General features: G+C 43.6%; 1 protein-coding gene across 1 annotated transcript in view; it reads left to right on the forward strand.

Annotated features, from left to right (window-relative positions):
• Positions 1 to 18,105, forward strand: part of NOL6 (nucleolar protein 6) — a 117,267-nt gene extending 99,162 nt beyond the window's left edge. The window contains exons 24-26 of the mRNA XM_082256869.1: positions 14,084 to 14,284; positions 15,428 to 15,529; positions 17,765 to 18,105. Coding sequence (XP_082112995.1) covers positions 14,084 to 14,284; positions 15,428 to 15,529; positions 17,765 to 17,908 — 447 coding nt within the window. The 3' untranslated portion in view covers positions 17,909 to 18,105. The remainder of the gene's footprint in view (positions 1 to 14,083; positions 14,285 to 15,427; positions 15,530 to 17,764) is intronic.
• The last annotated feature ends 247 nt before the right edge of the window (positions 18,106 to 18,352 follow it).

Here is an 18,352-nt window from a genome sequence, read left to right on the forward strand (position 1 = left end):
CTTGTCCCCATCAACATGGGGCTCTCATTCGTCTGCCCCCCCCCTTTCCTGACCTGCCAGGCTGCATGCTCGGATACGGGTCCAGTATGGATTTTGGAGGGGGGGGCCCTACAACTTTTTATTTTTGCATGGCGTTACCCTTAAAATTAGGTTTGGTATGCATGGGGGGCCCTATGCCATGCCATGCTTTTTTATTGTTTTGCCGGCACAAGTTGCACACAAGCCGCACCCACATTGCGTCTATATCTTAAGTCGCTTGAACTACTTTGAAGTCGCTGCCACTTGAAATCGCACAAATATGAACGGTTATCATAGGGAAACATGGGGTGCGACTTGTCATGACTTTGGAATTCAAAGTCGCACCAGTGTGAATGGGGCCTAAAGAGTTTGGAGACCCCCAAACAAAACCAAGCCGTTGACCCATGCAGTAAGGGCTCATTCAGAAGTGAGGCAGCCCTAGCCCCCTCTCTGAATAGTGATTTGCAGTGTATCAGTGTTCAGAGGGCGTTTGACAGGCAGCTGACACGTCCCCCACATACCATCCATTTTACACCCTGAAGAAGCCAAACCCCTACAGTTTGGTGCATTGTGTGCAGTTGTAGGGAGGTTGAGGTGTGGCCCCATTCGCTTGAATAGGTCACATTCATCGGTGGTACTGCTTTCCGAGCGCGTCGTGGGTTGAATTCTTGGCATGGCTGTGAAGCAAGGCATTGCACCCGCGGCATGTCTACAGCTCTGAGCAGCTGTTTAGGTGGGATGTCAGGGAGCGGTACAACCATGGCCTCTGCTTTTACTGCCCCGTGACCTAAGAGTCAGGTTTTTATTGCTGTCTGTATCCTCTTCATGGAGATTTCACTAGCCTGTCCTGGTGACACCACAGGAAGAAAAGAGGGGTACGGGTGCCACCAGAACAAGAGGCTGAAACAGGCCATTGATGGATGCTCTGACCTCTCCCCGTTCTGCTAAGTAGATGTACGTTTGCTGCACTCTTACAGATGGAGGCATACGTCTGCACAAACCTAAACAGCTTACATACAGTGGATATAAAAAGTCTACACACCCCTATTAAAATATATTTTATAAAAATATATTTTTTACCTTTTTAATGTGACGTTTAAACTGTACGACTAACTTGAAAGACCAACTGAAATCTTTTGTGTGTGTGGGGGGGGGGGGGGGGGGTGTAAAACTCAAAAACTAATTTAATGTGGTTGCATAAGTGTGCACATCCTCTTATAACTGGTAATGTAGCTATGTTCAGAATTAAGCAATCCCATTCAGACTCATGTTAAATAGGAGTCAGTACACACCCGCCATCATTTAGAGTGCCTCTGATTAACCCCCAAATTAAGTTCAGCTGTTCTAGTAGGTCTTTCCTGACATTTTCTTAGTTGCATCCTACAGCAAAAGCCATGGTCCGCAGAGAGCTTCCAAAGCATCAGAAGGATCTCATTGTTAACAGGTATCAATCAGGAGAAGGGTACAAAAGAACTTCCAACTCATTAGCTATACAATGGAACACAGTGAAGACAGTCATCATCAAGTGGAGAAAATATGGCACAACAGTGACATCACTAAGTACTGACTGAGTGGTACATGTGACCACAATCTCCCGTATTCTTCATATGTCTGGGCTATGGGGTAGAGTGGAAAGACGGCCTTTTCTTACCAAGAAAAACATCCAAGCCCGGCTAAATTTTGAAAAAACACATCTGAAGTCTCCCAAAAGCATGTGGGAAAATGTGTTATGGTCTAATGGAACCAAGGGTGAACTTTTTGGCCATAATTCCAAAAGATATGTTTGGCGCAAAAACACTAATGCACATCACCAAAAGAACACCATACCCACTGTGAAGCATGGTGGTGGCAGCATCATGTTTTGGGGCTGTTTTTCTTCAGCTCGAACCGGGGCCTTAGTCAAGTTAGAGGGAATTATAAACAGTTCCAAATACCAGTCAATATTGGCACAAAACCTGCAGGCTTCTGCTAGAAAGCTGAACATGGAGAGGAACTTCATTTTTCAGCATGACAACGACCCAAAGCATACATCCAAATCAACAAAGGAATGGCTTCATCAGAAGAAGATTCACGTTTTGGAATGGCCCAGCCAGAGCCCAGACCTGAATCTGATTGAAAATCTGTGGGGTGATCTGAAGAGGGTTGTGCACAGGAGACGCCCTCACAATCTGACAGAGTTTTGAGTGTTTTTGCAAAGAAGAGTGGGCAAATATTGCCAAGGCAAGATGTGTCATGCTGGCCAAGGCAAGATGTGTCATGCTGATAGACTTATACCCAAAAAGACCGAGTGCTGTAATAAAATCAAAAGGAGCTTCAACAAAGTCTTAAGCCCCGTACACACGCGTCGAAAATTGCCAGGGAATTTTCTTCCGACGACCAATCTGCCGATTTTCGGCTTGTTAGTATGATGCTTCCGACAACCAACTCCGACTTTTCGGCCGAAAAAAATCTGGTGTGCAGACTATAAAATTTTTGTTGGCCGTCAACACAACGGCCGATTTTCGTGCAGTCAGTACAGATTTCGACAGGGAAAAATCGAATGAGCAAGTCTGGGCATGCTCAGTGAAGAAAGAACACAAAGAAAGCAAACCAACACATGACATCACTTCTGAAGTAGAATTTTGTTGGACGAGAAAATTCGTGTGCAGTCTTGGCACATTCCAACCAACAAAACACAACTTTGCACAAAAGGACGATCGGTCAGCCGATAATTGTTGCGTGTGTGGGGGGCTTTAGTTTAAGGGTGTGCACACTTATGCAACCATATTAGTTTTGTTTTTTTATTTTTACTTCCCTTCACCTAAAAGATTTCGATTTGTTGTTCAACTGAGTTGTACAGTTTATAGGTCACATTAAAGGTGGAAAAAGTTCTGAAATGATTTACCTTTTGCCTCATTTTTTTTTTTTACATCTCAGAATCATGACATTTTACCAGGGGTGTGTAGACTTTTTATACCCGCTGTAGATAGAATGCATCAGATGCTAAAGGGGTGTGACAACATTTTGCTGTGCTATACACCCTTAATTCTATTATACCCCTGAGGTTGGGGGATGATCAATTTATGTGATTGAGTCTACCCCACAATGGCATGCGATGGGCACGATGCTGTAAATGTTAAGGGGGGGGGGTGGCAATGCAAAGGAGACATAACACCTAACTTACCTGCCAATTACCAATGAAGAGCGCTGGTGGGATAACACCAATGTGAAGTCCTTATTTCTAGCGAACATTTGGATAAAATCAGATTGTGGTTTACATATATTGCATCATTTGGGTTTGGGTTTAGATCAGTATTACTTCGCTTCTTCCATTACCTGAATCTTTCCACTCAATCTTAGAGATCTTCTAATCAGATTGGAGAGAAGCTGACGCTGCAGTTTTTGGCGTCTGTGAGGTCCCTTGTCTGCAGGTTATTCCATCAGTTGATGGCAGCAAAAATCATTCTAGTCTACGTTGTGTAATTTTTATTTATTTTTTTCCTTTTTGCCAAATCTGGATGATATAATCATGTGTTTTTCACCTTTTATGGTACAGACAGGTCCTTTAAGGTAATAAATTGCCTGTGGCATTTTAGCTGCTTCTTGCCCAATGATCAGGGAGAAGTCGCTCTATAAATGCTGTTAGGTGGATTATATATTACAGGCTGATATGGTATAGCTGGGAGGCTTCTAGTACTGTGAGCGGCAAGGTAAGGATTGCATAGGAAGTTTATATTCTAAATAACGATTAATAATCTGACCTCTCCCTGTTTTATACTGAATGGTTTAAAGTGGAACTCCAGGCAGATATTAAAGACACAAACGGATGCAGCTGCATTATTAAGTTTATATAAAGACCTAGCCAATCACGTCAACACCACACCCCAAGCTATAAAAATAGTATCAAAAGAACAAAATCTGGACTTTCACGGTGTTGGCTTCCCCTTTCAGAAGAAATTCAAATACACAAATCTAAAAAAATATTACTTTATTCATTACCAATAAAATAGTTTATCAAAGAATCACAGATAAAATCAATACAAATATAATGCACAATTGTACCTGAACCCTCTTTTACTAAATACGCCGAGGAACCTAGAAAGACGAAACGCATCGGGAGGAGTTGTCACCCTCCTTCATTCACACTGGTCATACTGTATATGCAGCAGATCTGTGGGAGGGGTTGAACTTCCTAGTCTGAGGGTGGTGATAATCTTGGACTGTTCAACAATTTGTGCAATATATTTTCCTGAGGCCGAGTCCAGAGTCAGACCCAGATAGTCCAGTCTCGTGGACGGAACCAGAGCAGACTTCTGAAGCTTCAGAATCCAACCAAACTCCCTCAGAGTTCGCAGAGTAATCTCCAAGTTGTCCTTTAGAGCAGTCAGAGACTCCGCTCGCAGAAGCAGATCGTCCAGGTACCCCAGTACCGCGATCCCCCGCTTATGCAACAATGCTAGTACCGGGGCCAACACTTTCGTGAAGACCCAAGGAGCGAAGGCGAGACCAAAAGGTAACGCCACAAACTGATAATGCTCCTCGCCCGCTGCAGAGCAGAGGAAGCACTGGTGACAAGCACATATTGGAATGTGAAGGTAGGCATCCTTGATGTCGATAGAAGCGAGAAAATCCCCCAGATGTAGGGATGCCACTACCATGAGAGTGGACTCTGTTCGGAACTTCTGGACCCGCACGAAGCAGTTTAGTGCCTTGAGGTCCAGAATTGGACATAGCTTGCCTTCCTTCCTGGGAACTGTGAACAGGTTTGAGTAAAACCCCTGAAAACTTTCCGAAGTCAAAACTGGGACAATCATCCCTTGAAGTAACAAGTCTTGCACCGCCCCAAAGAGACCGCACAATCGATCTGGGCACAAGCACAGGTTGGAAGGGAAGAACCTTTCTAGCGGATAAGACCGAAACTCGAACTTGTAGCCGGACCAAATGACTTAGTGGATCCACTTGTCTCTTACCAGGGAGTTCCACGGATCTGGAAACCAGTGGAGATGTCCCACCACCCCAGAAAACGAGTGAAGGCGCCCTTCATGCAGAGGAAGCCTTGTCCGGAAAAGCCCGCTTGTGACTTGCCAGACCAGGTCCCCCTGGAACCTCCGGTGGAGATTCTGAAGGGCTTTGATCCCTTGTCTTGAGACCCTGAGGGACAAAAACATCTCTTGTGTGTCCAAGACGGGGCTCCTTGTACTTGGAAGCCTGCGGAAGAAGAGTACTCTCCCCCCCCCCCCCCCTGTGAGGCCCTTGATGATGTCTGGAAGCAACAAACAGGCGATCCCCCACAAATGGGCTATCAGCTAAGGCCTTCTTAGAAGTCTGATCCGCATACCAGCATTTCAGCCAGATAATACGCCGAAGGACCACTGCCGAGACAGACAGTATAGAAATAAAGGGAGCCGCATCCAAAGAGGCATCACAGACAAACTGTGGACCAATTGATCTGCCAGCTTTGCAAAGGCAGCTGTTCCCCCTCCAGGTCCCGACGTAAAAGTTTAGCCCACTCGGTCAGAGTTTGCGACACCAGGGCAATAGTAAATACTGGCCTAAGTGCCAAACCAGCCACAGTGAACATATGGCGGGTCAGAGCCTCCGTCCCACTATCAGCCGGATCTTTAAAAGCTGGGGACTCCTCAACTGGAATTAAGGTGGCTTTATTTAACCTGGAAACCAGCGAGTCCACTACAGGTGGGACCTTCCAATTCTTAAGCAAGGTCCTCTGGAAAAACTCCAGGAATTACAGGAGGCAATCCAGCTTCTGTTGTCCAGCAGGCAGTCTTCCCTCCAGGTTTGCATGCGGGGCTGGGCCTGATGATATCTACCTTCGAGGCGGTTACGTTTGCACAGTTCCACACGAGATCTCTGCAAAGAGAGATCTCAGTGAAATGGGACAAGAACCCTCAGTCTCTAGACAAAAGCTTGACTATGCCTATGGGCAGTCCGAGGGGTTATACACCCACTCTCTCCTGTAGGCACTCAGTTTTGTTACAAGCAGTGCCAGAAGAAAGCCAACTCCACAGAGGAGTGGGTGCTGTGTCCATCAATGAACATCAGAGAAATGAATTTAGGAAGAGTCCTGCTGGTTCCAAACTTCTTCCATCTACGGATGACAGGACCTTCGATGCTGCAGACATGTTTTTGTATCCTTCCCCAGATCTGTGCCTCGATACAATTCTGTTTCCGTGGTCTACAGACAATTCCTTGGACTTCATGGCTTGGTTTGTGCATTAACTGTGAGACCTTATATAGACAGGTGCCTTTCCAAGGTGGACTCCACAGGTGGACACCAATCAAGTTGTAGAAACATCTCAAGGATGATCAGTGGAAACGATACACCTGAGCTCAATTTTGAGTGTCATGGCAAAGGCTGTGAATACTTCTGTACGTGTGATTTTTTTTTTTTTTCATTTATTTTTAATATATTTGCAAAGATTTCAAATAAACGTCTTTCACGTTGTCATTATGGGGTATTGTTTGTAGCATTTTCAGGAAAATAATGAATTTAATCTATTTTGGAGTAAGGCTGTAACAACAAAATGTGCAAACTGTTAAGTGCTCTGAACACTTTTCCGGATGCACTGAATGTCTGCTTAAACCTAAACAGATTACATAGATATAACACATCAGGTACTAAAGGAGTGTGACCACCTGTGCTCTGCAATACACCCTTAAACCTACTATACCCTTCCAGTTGGGGGTGGTAAAAACAGGCGATTGAGTCATATTTTAACCATCACCTCCAAGTTGCCAAGGCAGCCATACAGGGGGTATACGCACGGGTTGTCCACAAAGCCTTGCATTGTGGTGCAGCTAAATTTATCCTCTCTTTAGGTGTTTGGGACCACCCTACAATGACGTGCAATGTGCACAATGCTGTAGATTTCAGGGGGAGTGAGGTAGTGAGGAGGTGACATAACACCTCCCGACTACCTGTCAATTGCCCTATGATGAGCGGAACACCATGAATCCATTGGTTCCGTTTGAGAGCCGCATAAAAGTGATCAGGCGACTCTAGAGCCAACCGAGTTACTTTTATTGGAAAGCCCATCGCCAGTTGTTAAAGCCGGCACCACGCTCACAGCAGCAGCCATGAGCTTGACTTAACCACCTGTTGACCATTTTGTTTAAAACGTACTTTGATCGACAGATGGTTAAACAGAGCAAAGATAGGAGGACTAAAAGAGGGGACAGGTTTGCTTTTTCAGGGTGTATTTGAAAAAAAAAAAATGGCACCAAGGTCACTTTAGGGGTTTGCTTTCACCAGAACCACTCCTTAATGGTCACAGCCATTGGCTGCAAGCACTATTTGGGTGCTGGTTTTCAAGCATGTCTGTTCGATAATGCTGTCACGGGCCAAATGTCACCTGGTTTCTGTTGAGCTGGCTGATATTCAGGGCCATGTGTACCAGCCTTTACGGATGGGAATTGGTCTAGTTTGTCTTATCTATCGTTAAGCTCTTAGATAATTGTTCACTTGCAGTAAACTCTCTTTAAAATCCAATAAATATTTTTTGTTTGTTCTCACATATCCATTGAAGCAGAACCGATAGAAGGGCGTTGCATGTGACTCACCCAATCCCCTGTACAAAGGAGGAGTATACAGAACACATTGCCCATCTGTGCCTTGCTCTTGAACTCTATGCTGCTCCATTGCATTCCACTAGATTAGGTTGCAAACATGGCATTTACTGGCACTGGGCACACTGTCATGAATAGGTTTGTGGTCTGGGTTGTTGTAAAACCACTATTTGTATTCTGGCAAACGGTGAGTTTATGCAGTGTGTTTATTATGAGCGCTTTAATGATTTATTGGTAGTGACTCATTTAACCCATTCCTACTTCCAGAATGTTAATTTAAGTTCCCCAGCCTAATACCTGTTACTTGTGACTGGTTAACAAACATTCTCTCCTTGAGCTCCACTTGGCATGGCTGGTGGCTCTCAACCCTGACTGTCACTGACCATTCTGTTCTGCAGAATGTTTATTAGGGTTCCCCAGCCTGATGCCTGTTAATGGAGACCGATTAACAGTCATCCTCCCCTTGAACTCCACTTTGTATGGCTGGTGGCTCTCAACCCTGACTCACTGACCATTCTGTTCTGCAGAATGTTTATTAAGGTTCCCCGGCCTGATGTCTGTTACTGGGTATTGGTTAACGGACAATTCTCTCCATGAACTCCACTTCGCATGGCTGGTTGCTCTCAATCCATTCTGTCATTGACCACTCTGCTCCCCAGAATGTTTAATAAAGTTCCCCAGCCTAAAGCCTGTTGTTTGGGACTGGTTAACAAATATCCTCCCCTCACTCCACTTTGCATGTCTGGTGGCTCTCAGTGCCCTCATTCACTGACCACTCTGCTCCCGAGAATGTTTATTAAAGTTCCCCAGCCTGATGTCTGTTGTTTGGGACTGGTTAACAAAGATCTTCCCCTTGAGTTCCACTTTGCACGGCTGGTGGCTCTCAATGCCATCTGTCACTTCGCACTCTGTTCCCCACTAATGATTGGGACTCTAATGTGAAGAAGGGGGCTAAGGACTGAGGACACTGATGTAAGGGGGGGGGGGGCCTTTGGACTCTCTTCTAAAAGGGGGGAGCTGAGCACTCCTATGTGAAAGGGGAAGAGGAAAGTGGAGGGGTGGGCTGAGGACTGTGACTTGAAAAGGGGGGTGACTGAGAATCCAGAGGTGCAAAAGGGGTTTCTAATCGGAGAGGGGCTCCTGATGTAAAGGAGGGATGCATTTTCAGATTGGATTTCTTGAGATTTTGCATACTTTTTTAAAGGATGTTGAGAGTTCTCTGACCTTAAGGCTACTAAAAAAAAATCTTTGGGATGAAATCTGACTGTGAGCCAGGTCTTCTGATCCAACATCCGTACCTGACCCCACCAATGTTCTTTTGGCCTCAACAGACACACATTTCTAACAGACATTCTCCAAAATATTGTGGAAAGCCTTCCCATAAGAGTGGACTCTGTTAGGGCCCAAAGGGAGGACAACTCCTTATCCACTTCCAGACCAGGCCTTTTCTGGCACTTTGTTTTCCTGTAACAATCAGTATGTTTTTTGCTAGAAAATTACTTGGAACCCACAAACTATATATATATATTTTTTTTTTTTAAAGCAGAGGCCCTAGAGAATAAATTGATGGGTTTTGCAATTTTCTATGTCACACGGTATTTGTGCAGCAGTTTTTCAAATGTAATTCTTTTGGAAATAATAAACTTTGTTAATTTAAATTTTTAATTAAAAAAAAAACAGTACATAACCCATTTTTTTGGTAAAATATAAAAGATGAGTCAATTAATACCAACCAATGTCACGTTTGAAAATTGCACACATTGCAACAGTGACAAACTATGTAAATGTTACAATCCATAGGCTACAATTTCAAAGCCTTTACAGGTTACAACTTTAGATGTACACAGGAGGTCTGGTGCTAGAATAACTGCCCATATTCTGACATTCACATGTGTGGGACGATCGCTGCTTGCGTGCAGGACCGACGCGTGCGGCACTTAAAACAATTTTTTTTTTTAACTAATATTTGTTTGCATTTTTATTTTTATTTTTTTTTTGATCACTTTTATTGCTTTAACAAGGAATGTAGTCCCCTTTGTGACAGCAATAGGCATGTAAAAGATACTTTTAATGGAGAGATCTGGGGTCTATAATAAGACCCCAGATCCCTCCTCTGCCCTCGAAAGCATTTGATCACACTAAGATCCATGTTTTCAAATGATTTTGTTTTGTTTTTGTTTTTTTACAATGGCACCGTTGACATCTGGATAAACCATAAGTGATGCTAGGTCATCACTTCCAGGTTTCCATAGCCGAGAGCCGATCAAAGCCAATCCGGGCTTTGTTTAGCTCTCCAATCAGCCGGCAGAGACGCCGCCTGGTGACTCAGGTCTCTCTGTGGGACTGGACAGCCTAAGAAAGGCAGGGAGGGAGGGGGGTGGGGGGAATATTCCCTCCCCCTGCTGCTTATAAACGCAATCCAGTGGCTTTTTAGCCACTCAGATTGCTTTTACAAGAGAGCCGACCGTCGGCTCTAAACCATACTGGCATGAGGCCTGCAGCTGCCTACTTGAAGTCCAGCAATGTCCAGTATGTGGCTGGTCCGGAAGTGAATAATGTCCATGGTTTTGGAACAGAATGTCTAGCCAAGGTCAGGTATCCTTTCATCCTGACTCCTCCTTGTGTATCCCTAATAAGCACTTGGGAATCCCCTGTTGGTGAGGCAGTCTCCCACCTGTCGCTGCGAAGCATGTTACATAACACGGACCAGATTTTCTTCTGAGCGAAAAACAAGTCTTTTTTGTCAGGTCTCATCTTGCACAATGCCAGTTATGCAACCAGATGAATTTCTGTTTGTCTTCTCTTTATAACTCTGCAGAGCGGGGGAGCGTGATTCCTGTTTACTTTCCCATCCACGGCCAATGGCGGCTGCAAGGTCCTCTGCACATCAATATTACTGCCGCCATTCCATTAAAGAGGACGCCTCTTTATTTGTAACCACATCTTTGTGTCTGGTGTGAATGATTTCACAGCAAATAAATCCTTTCTTTGGGGGTTTCTGTGTAAGAATCGCTTTCCTGGCACAAGCTTTTAGTGAGATGCCCACATGGGGCCCGCTCTGAGAGCTGCTCTAATGGTTTTGGGTCAATAGTTTCCATTTTTTTTTTTTTTTTTTTTTTTTTTTTACCTTTTAAAATAATTTAGCTGTTTTTTTTTTTTTTTTTAACGGTAATTGTAATTTTATTTATTTATTTTTTTACAACACTAAACATTTAAAGCCAAATAAATTATTTAACCCCTTCCTGCTTGGAAGGGGATCGTAGGTTCCGAGTCCAGTACAGGTAACAAAAAGGTTCCTGCACCATTTTCGTTCGAAAGCGATGCAAGTTCAGGCATACAGTGTGGCTGAATTTGCATCTCACAGACATCGCATGTTATGTGCACAGCCAGGTGGTGCGAATTACATGCAATGTCTGTGTTCGCAATAGTGTGAACCCAGCCTCGGGGGGGGGGGGGGGGTTGTTCTTTGTGTCCAGGCTTTCACAGACCCAAGGTAGTGGCTCACAGCAAGCGCGCGCTCAGCGACGTCAGAATTATTGATCTGCATATCTGTTGGTCATTTGACACTTGGTCTTCCCTTTGCATAAAGTGATTGTAATCCTTCAGCTTGTAAAACAACCCTTTCAGTCTTATAGGTGATCACATTCCCTCTGTTCTCAGCTAAGGGGGGGGGGGGAGGGGCGGGGCGCGTCAGTACACTGAACTTCCCAGTGAATGGCTGTGCAGGGAAGGGGGGTGTCAGGACAAGTCTGATCTTTGGAGGAGAGCACACAGAGTTCTCAGCATAGCTAGAGAACTGACCACGCTGTGTTCTCCTGCTTGGTTTAGTCAGTTTTTGAAAGGAAAGGAAAGGGACTGGCAGGAGCACCATTGAGATAAAGGAAGCAATACAAAGAGAACAGGAGAATTTCTCTCATACAAGTACACAGCACAGTAGCCACATATCAGGAATATGAAGTGTTGGGTTTACATATTCTTTAAAGCGTTCACAGTTCACCTAAACTAAATGTACTTTAAGGAGTTATTTTACAACCACTTGCCGACCACCCGCCGCATATATACTGCGACAGGCTGGCTCGGCTGCGTGAATTCGCCGTACCTGTACGGTGATCCGCGGGAGCGCTCCTGGAGGCGAGCGCACGCCCGCCCCAACTAGGCAGCGGGGGATGTCGATCCATGGGACCGGCGGCGCCTGCGATCGCTCCCCGCTGAGAGAGAAGGATGGTCTGCTGTTGTAAACCCAGCTGACCGTTCTTCTCTCTAAAATGATCACAGAGCTCTGTGATCCTCCTATATAGGATCACAGGTCTCTGTGTTGATTCCACAAGTCCCTCCCCCCACAGTTAGTAAACACCCCTTAGGCTCACAATTACCCCTTTGATCGCCCCTGAGTTAACCCCTTCCCTGCCAGTGTCATTATTACAGTAACTGTGCATATTTTTAGCACTGATTACTGTAGTGATGTCACTGGTCCCCCCCAAAATTGTCAAAAATGTCAGTTAGGGGTCCAATCTGTCCGCCGCAATGTCCCAGTCCCGCTAAAAATCGCAGATTGCCGCCATTACTAGTAAAAAAAAAAAAAAATATATATATATATATATATATATATATATATATATATATATATATATATAAATCTTTCCCCTAGTATGTAGACGCGATAACTTTTGCGCAAACCAATCAAAATACGCTTATTGAGATTTTTTGGTAACAAAAATATGTAGCAGAATACAAATTGGTCTAAAAGGATGAAAAAATTAGATTTTTAATTTTTATTTTTTTGGGGGGAATGTTCTATAGCAGAGAGTGAAAAACATTTTTTCTTTTTTTTTGCAAAAAATTAAAAATCGCAGAGGTGCTCAAATACCACCAAAAGAAAGCTCTGTTTGTGGGGGAAAAAGGGACATCAATTTTTTTTTTTTTCTAGGGACATCAATTTTATTTAGGTACATCGTCGCACGACCGCGGAATTGTCCGTTAAAGTAACGCAGTGCCGAATCGCAAAAAATGGTCTGGTCATTAAGGGGGGCAAATCCTTCCGGTCCAGAAGTGGTAAAGTCAGCACTTTTGGGTTCCAAAAAGTGTAATTTTGGAAGAAGTGGTGAGAGGTTAGACCCCCGGTCAGGCTGATATTACTGTCCCTGTTGGGGAGATTCTCCCCCTCTATTAGTCCTGGTGATCATGGTCATCAGTCAAGTGAGGGATAAATCCAAAATGTTTCAGGTTGTCAGAATGGAGAGGAAATCTTTCCAATATGGACGCTTGCTCGGTGACCACTATCTAAGAGATTGTGTTTGATTTCCATTGCCGCTTCATACCCCCCCCCCCCCCCCTTAGACCCAGTCTGGTACCATTCACAGGCAGCTTAACTCTTCAATAGGACACAGAAGATGGCTCCAACACCATTTTACTTCACCTAATTGCAGTACAGAGGGTGTTTTTCCAGTCTCTTGAAGTGTAAGAAGACTATGACTTTTCTAAGCCTCTGTGAATAACTAACCCTGCCTTGTGGGAACATGATGAGGGATTGAGGCAACATAATAGAAGTGGGGAGGCTCTAGCTAGGACTAAACCGAAGGGAAGGACAGAGGAAGATGCCAAATTCACATTGTACACAAGTTGTGGCCAGAAACTGCCCCTTGACGCCAGCATACTACAAAACAACCTAATGCAGTTCAATTCAATGCAGAAAAAGTTTCATGAAAATGAGGAAGAGCAACTCATTTATATTAGTTAAAGGAATTGGCAGCGCTCCAGGTTGAGTCAAAATCCAGATTTATTGACTGGACATCCAAATATGATAATCGTGACAAGGTAGACGCGTTTCACACACTGACTGTGTGCTTAATCACCGATGTGAGTCATCAGGCAATTACACCACCTTGAGCAGAGAGTTCTTGTCTCTTAATTTATATTAGTGTTGGCCTCTTAAGAGAAGTCTGTGGTCGGTTTGCCCTTCAGAGGGTATTTGATGGGTGGGGAGGTGGCATTATAACCCCTCCCCTCCTGTGCATTGCAAATGGTTATGGGATTCCCCAATTTAAAAAGGTTGTGTTCAGCGAGTGGTACTGCCCACTGACTGCAACAGCATGGCTAATATTTGCCACACCATATGTTTACCCCCCCCGCGCCCTTTTGCCGCATAAGGGAGAGTGGTAGGGGGCAGTTAGGTCGCAACTTGACTTTTTTGTATTTTTGTAATCCTATTTGTAGGCAGCAGGTGGCGCTTCAGGCTCCCTTTCGCATATCTTTCTTTATCTCCTTACCACCTGTTCTAAAATGCCTGTATTTTTACAGAGTGCAATAGCTCAAGCCTAGAATTTACGAACACTCAAATGACTTAAGGCAGGAAATTCCAGCCGTGTTGTCTGTTTTTACATCTCAGTGTTGTTAATCCTGTTCCCAAATCTTAATATTGTGGTCCTTTTGACAGGTTATTTTCCATCAAATCACTTTCTTAGAATCACATTTTAAATTTGACCTAATTTTCTCTTTTTCACAGGTGATCTTCCGGCCTCCCCTGGACCTCTATGATGTGCTGATCCACTTAAACCCCAAGCACGTCCCCCGGCACCGAGAGGCGGTGGATCAGGCTGCCAAGTCCTTTTCCCGTGGTCTTTTGGAGGAGGAAGCTCGGGTCAAGGCCCTGAAGTTCCCTGTGGTGGATTATGATCCAGCTCAGTTATACCTTCAGTCTCTCAGGGTGAGGATCTGCTTAAAAATGACTTTTAGGGTTCCAGTGTTTTATTTATCAATCCGTTTTATGTGTCCTTTCCAACTTTACAACATACTTTGCCAAAATTAGCCATTTTTACATCTTGCCATTTTCTATAGTTAAAGGGTAACTCTACTTTAGTGGGGAAAAAAATCAGCAAATAAAGAAAAAAACAATATACGGTAGCGTATACAAATGCGACACAAATCCTATTGTAATTGAATGAATGTTATTAAAAATTTCCTTTCCTTTTCAAACTGCAGCTGTTGTAATTTTCTGAAAATGCAATGCAATATGGCCGCCTGGAGCTGTTCTGTACACAGAATGTATACTGACCACACCCCCAGAAACATCATTTCCTGCTTGTGTGATTGGCTCACCAATTTTCCCAGAAGTCTGCACTAAGATACAAGTCAGATTTCTGGCATCCCCTGCAACAAAAATGTCATTTTTGGTGAGATACTCCCAATAGGAACACGTCTAACGGGATTCAGACCCAGCAGATTTCCTCATTAGACCCCTGCAGCTGCCACAGCTGATAGATAATTATGAAACCACTCCCATTTGACCCACTCAGCACAGAAGAACAAACAATGATTTCTTCAGAATAACAAAAGTTAGGAATCTGCAACAAAGTTTGTTATAATCCTTGTAATGTACAGAGATCACCCAGAGGGGAATGTTTTTTTTCTCAACAAAAGTGGAGTCACGCTTTAAAAAGTGAAAAAATGATGTTTCTGGGGGTGTGGTCAGTATATATTCTGTGTACAGGACAGCTCCAGGCGGCCATATTGTATTGCATTTGCATTGCATTTTCAGAAAATTACAACAGCTGAAAAGGAAAAGTATTTTTTAATAACATTCAATTACAATAGGATTTGTGTTGCAATTGTACACGCTATATTGTTTTTTTCTTTATTTGCTATTTTATTTTCCCCATGAAAGTGGAGTTACCCTTTAATTATTGCCACGCCTTGTCCAGTTGGTTACGTCTGAAGTACTCTTGACACAACTGCTTTTCATCAGAAGCCGGTTGACCTCTTGGTATGCTTTTAGTTAGTGGGAGGCCATGCTGTACTCTGTGTGCGATGTATCTGTCTGACTGTTCTCTCCCAATCTCCTTTCCCTCAGGACTCATACGGGGATTTTGCTCTGTTCTTCTACGATAAACACGGAGGTGATGTTGTTGGCGTTCTATGGAATCCCTCCAGCTTCACACCACAGTCTTTTAAGGTAGGATGAAAATATGGGCTTGTTAAACATTTGCATTAGCATTGGGAGAGGTGCAAAATTAGCCACACTATCCCTTAAAAAAAATTAGCTGGATTTATTCCTAAAATGCATAAAATACACCATATTACCAAAAGTATTGGGACGCCCACCTTTTATTATATAAACTCAAAAATCCTGGTTTGACTTGAATGCCTCTCACATTTGTATATATACACTATATTGTCAAAAGTATTGGGACACCTGCCTTTACACGCACATGAACTTTAACCACAGTACCACCGGAGGATTTTGCTGCCTTACGTCTGGGCCACTTTTTGCGATTCGGCGCTGTGCAAATTTAACTGACAATTGCGCGGTCGTGCGACGCTGTACCCAAACAAAATTTACGTCCTTTTTTTTCCACAAACAGAGCTTTCTATTTGATCACCTGTGCGATTTTTACTTTTTGCGCTATAAACAAAAAAAGAGCGTTTATTTTGAAAAATAAAAATAACAATATTTTTAACATTTTTTTATATGAAATTCCCCCCCAAAAAAATGTAAAAATCAAAATTTTTTTAAATTTTTGGCCAATTTGTTTTCTGCTACCTATGTTTGGTAAAATAATCACAATAAGCGTATTTTGTTTGGTTTGCGCAAAAGTTATTGCATTTACTAACTAAGGGAAAGATTTTTGTCACTTTTGATGTTTTTTTTTTTTAACGCGTAATGGCGGCGATCTGCGATTTTTTTTTTTTTTTTTTTTTTGCGGGACTGCGAAATTGCGGCGGACAGATCGGACCCTTGATTGACATTTTTGACACTTTTGGGGGTACCAGTGACATTACTGCAGTAATCAGTGCTATATATATATATATATATATATATATATATGCACTGTTACTGTAAAAATGACACTGGCAGTGAAGGGGTTAATTTTATTGGAGAGGGAGGGGTTAATGTATGCCTGGTGCTTACTGACGTGTGTGGGGGGAGGGGACTGAGTGACACAGGGACAGATCGCATGTTTAGCTATGCTGAACCCTGCAATCTGACCCTGCCTGTCACTTAGGAGATCCGCCCGCTTTGTTTACACAAGCGAGGGGATCTCCAGACTCGATTCCCCGACGATGGGGGAAGAGCGGCTGCGATCGCCGCCGCTCCTCCCCTGGCCCGACTCCCGCTGTGACTGAAAACAGCGGGAGCGCGCCACCTACAGGGGGAGGAGTCCAGCGACGTAGTACTACGTCGCTAGATGATAACGAGCCACATTGCTGCAGTAGCAGCAATGTGAGCAGACGGAAAGTGGTTAATGGCATCCCAGTCTTAGTCTGTAGGGTTCAATTTTGAGTTGGCCCACCATTTGCAGCTATAACAGCTTCAACTCTTCTGGGAAGGCCAGTCAAATGCCACCACCCCAAACTCGCTCATCCAGGTCTTTATGGACCTTGCTTTGTGCACTGGTCCAAATCATTTGGTGGAGGGGGGATTATGGTGTGGGGTTGTTTTTCAGGGGTTGGGCTTGGCCCCTTAGTTCCAGTGAAGGGAACTCTTAAGGTGTCAGCATACCATAACATTTTGGACAATTTCATGGTCCAAACTTTGTGGGAAGAGTTTGGGAATGGCCCCTTCCTGTTCCAACATGACTGCACACCAGTGCACAAAGCAAGGTCCATAAAGACATGGATGAGCGAGTTTGGGGTGGAGGAACCTGACTGGCCTGCACAGAGTCCTGATCTCAACCCGATAGAACACCTTTGGGATGAATTAGAGTGCAGATTGTAAGCTAGGCCTTCTCGTCCAATATCAGTGCCTGACCTAACAAATGCGCTTCTGGAAGAATGGTCAAATATTCCCATAGACACACTCCTAAACCTCGTGGACAGCCTTACCAGAAGAGTTGAAGCTGTTATAGCTGCAAAACATGGGCCAACTCAATATTGAACCCTAAGGACTAAGACTGGGGTGCCATTAAAGTTCATGTGCGTGTAAAGGCAGGCGTCCCAATACTTTTGGTAATATAGCATATTAAAGGGATATTAAAATTGTTTTGTAAAAAACAGTAGAGATCGTTGATCTTGGGAATATCCGATTGCCTTCATTAGATCAGGAAGCCATCAATAATTTCCCCTGCTGGATCAAGTTGGATCATGCGTATACAATTGTGTGTATGGAGGTTTTCTATTTAATATTTTTTTCTGACAGTATATGGCCAGCGTTTTCATTGGTGCTTTTTTATATTTTTATCTCTTGCAGACAACCAATATTAATGGGCGGATGGTGGACAGTAAAAGCTCATTACTGGTCCCCAACGTGGAGGCCATTCTGGAAGATTTTGAGATCCTGGGTGATGGCTTGGTGTTGCGTGTGGAGACGAGGACAGAGAAATGGAACATCTGATGATTGCTGTTATTTCACAACTGAGGACCACGTTCTCCTTTACGGCTTCCACAAAAAGCGCAGAGGAACGAGAACTGCGAGAACTTTATTGGAAATCATTGGAGAAATATTTTTATACCATTTAAAGTGAAACTGTTGGAAAGACTGAGATGAGTGTGAAATATTTTGTAACAAGTATATAAAACATTTTAAAAAAATGAAACCATTTTTATTTTATTTTTTAATAATCCTTATTCCTGGCTATGCAGAGAATGTTGATAAGGTGTTCTGTACCGTGATTCATATCGGCCAATTCAGCGAACTAAGTTTTTTTTTTTGGCATGCTGTGTAATATTATGCTGCCCGCATCATGCATGTTCTTTGTACTGTTGTAATAAGTTCATATTTTTTGGCTGGAATTAAAGAGGAAAGTATATGAATTAGTGAACTGATAGCGTTCTCCAG

This window comes from Pelophylax lessonae (assembly GCF_965119305.1).
Source record: "Pelophylax lessonae genome assembly, chromosome: 1".
Lineage (NCBI taxonomy): Eukaryota > Metazoa > Chordata > Amphibia > Anura > Ranidae > Pelophylax > Pelophylax lessonae.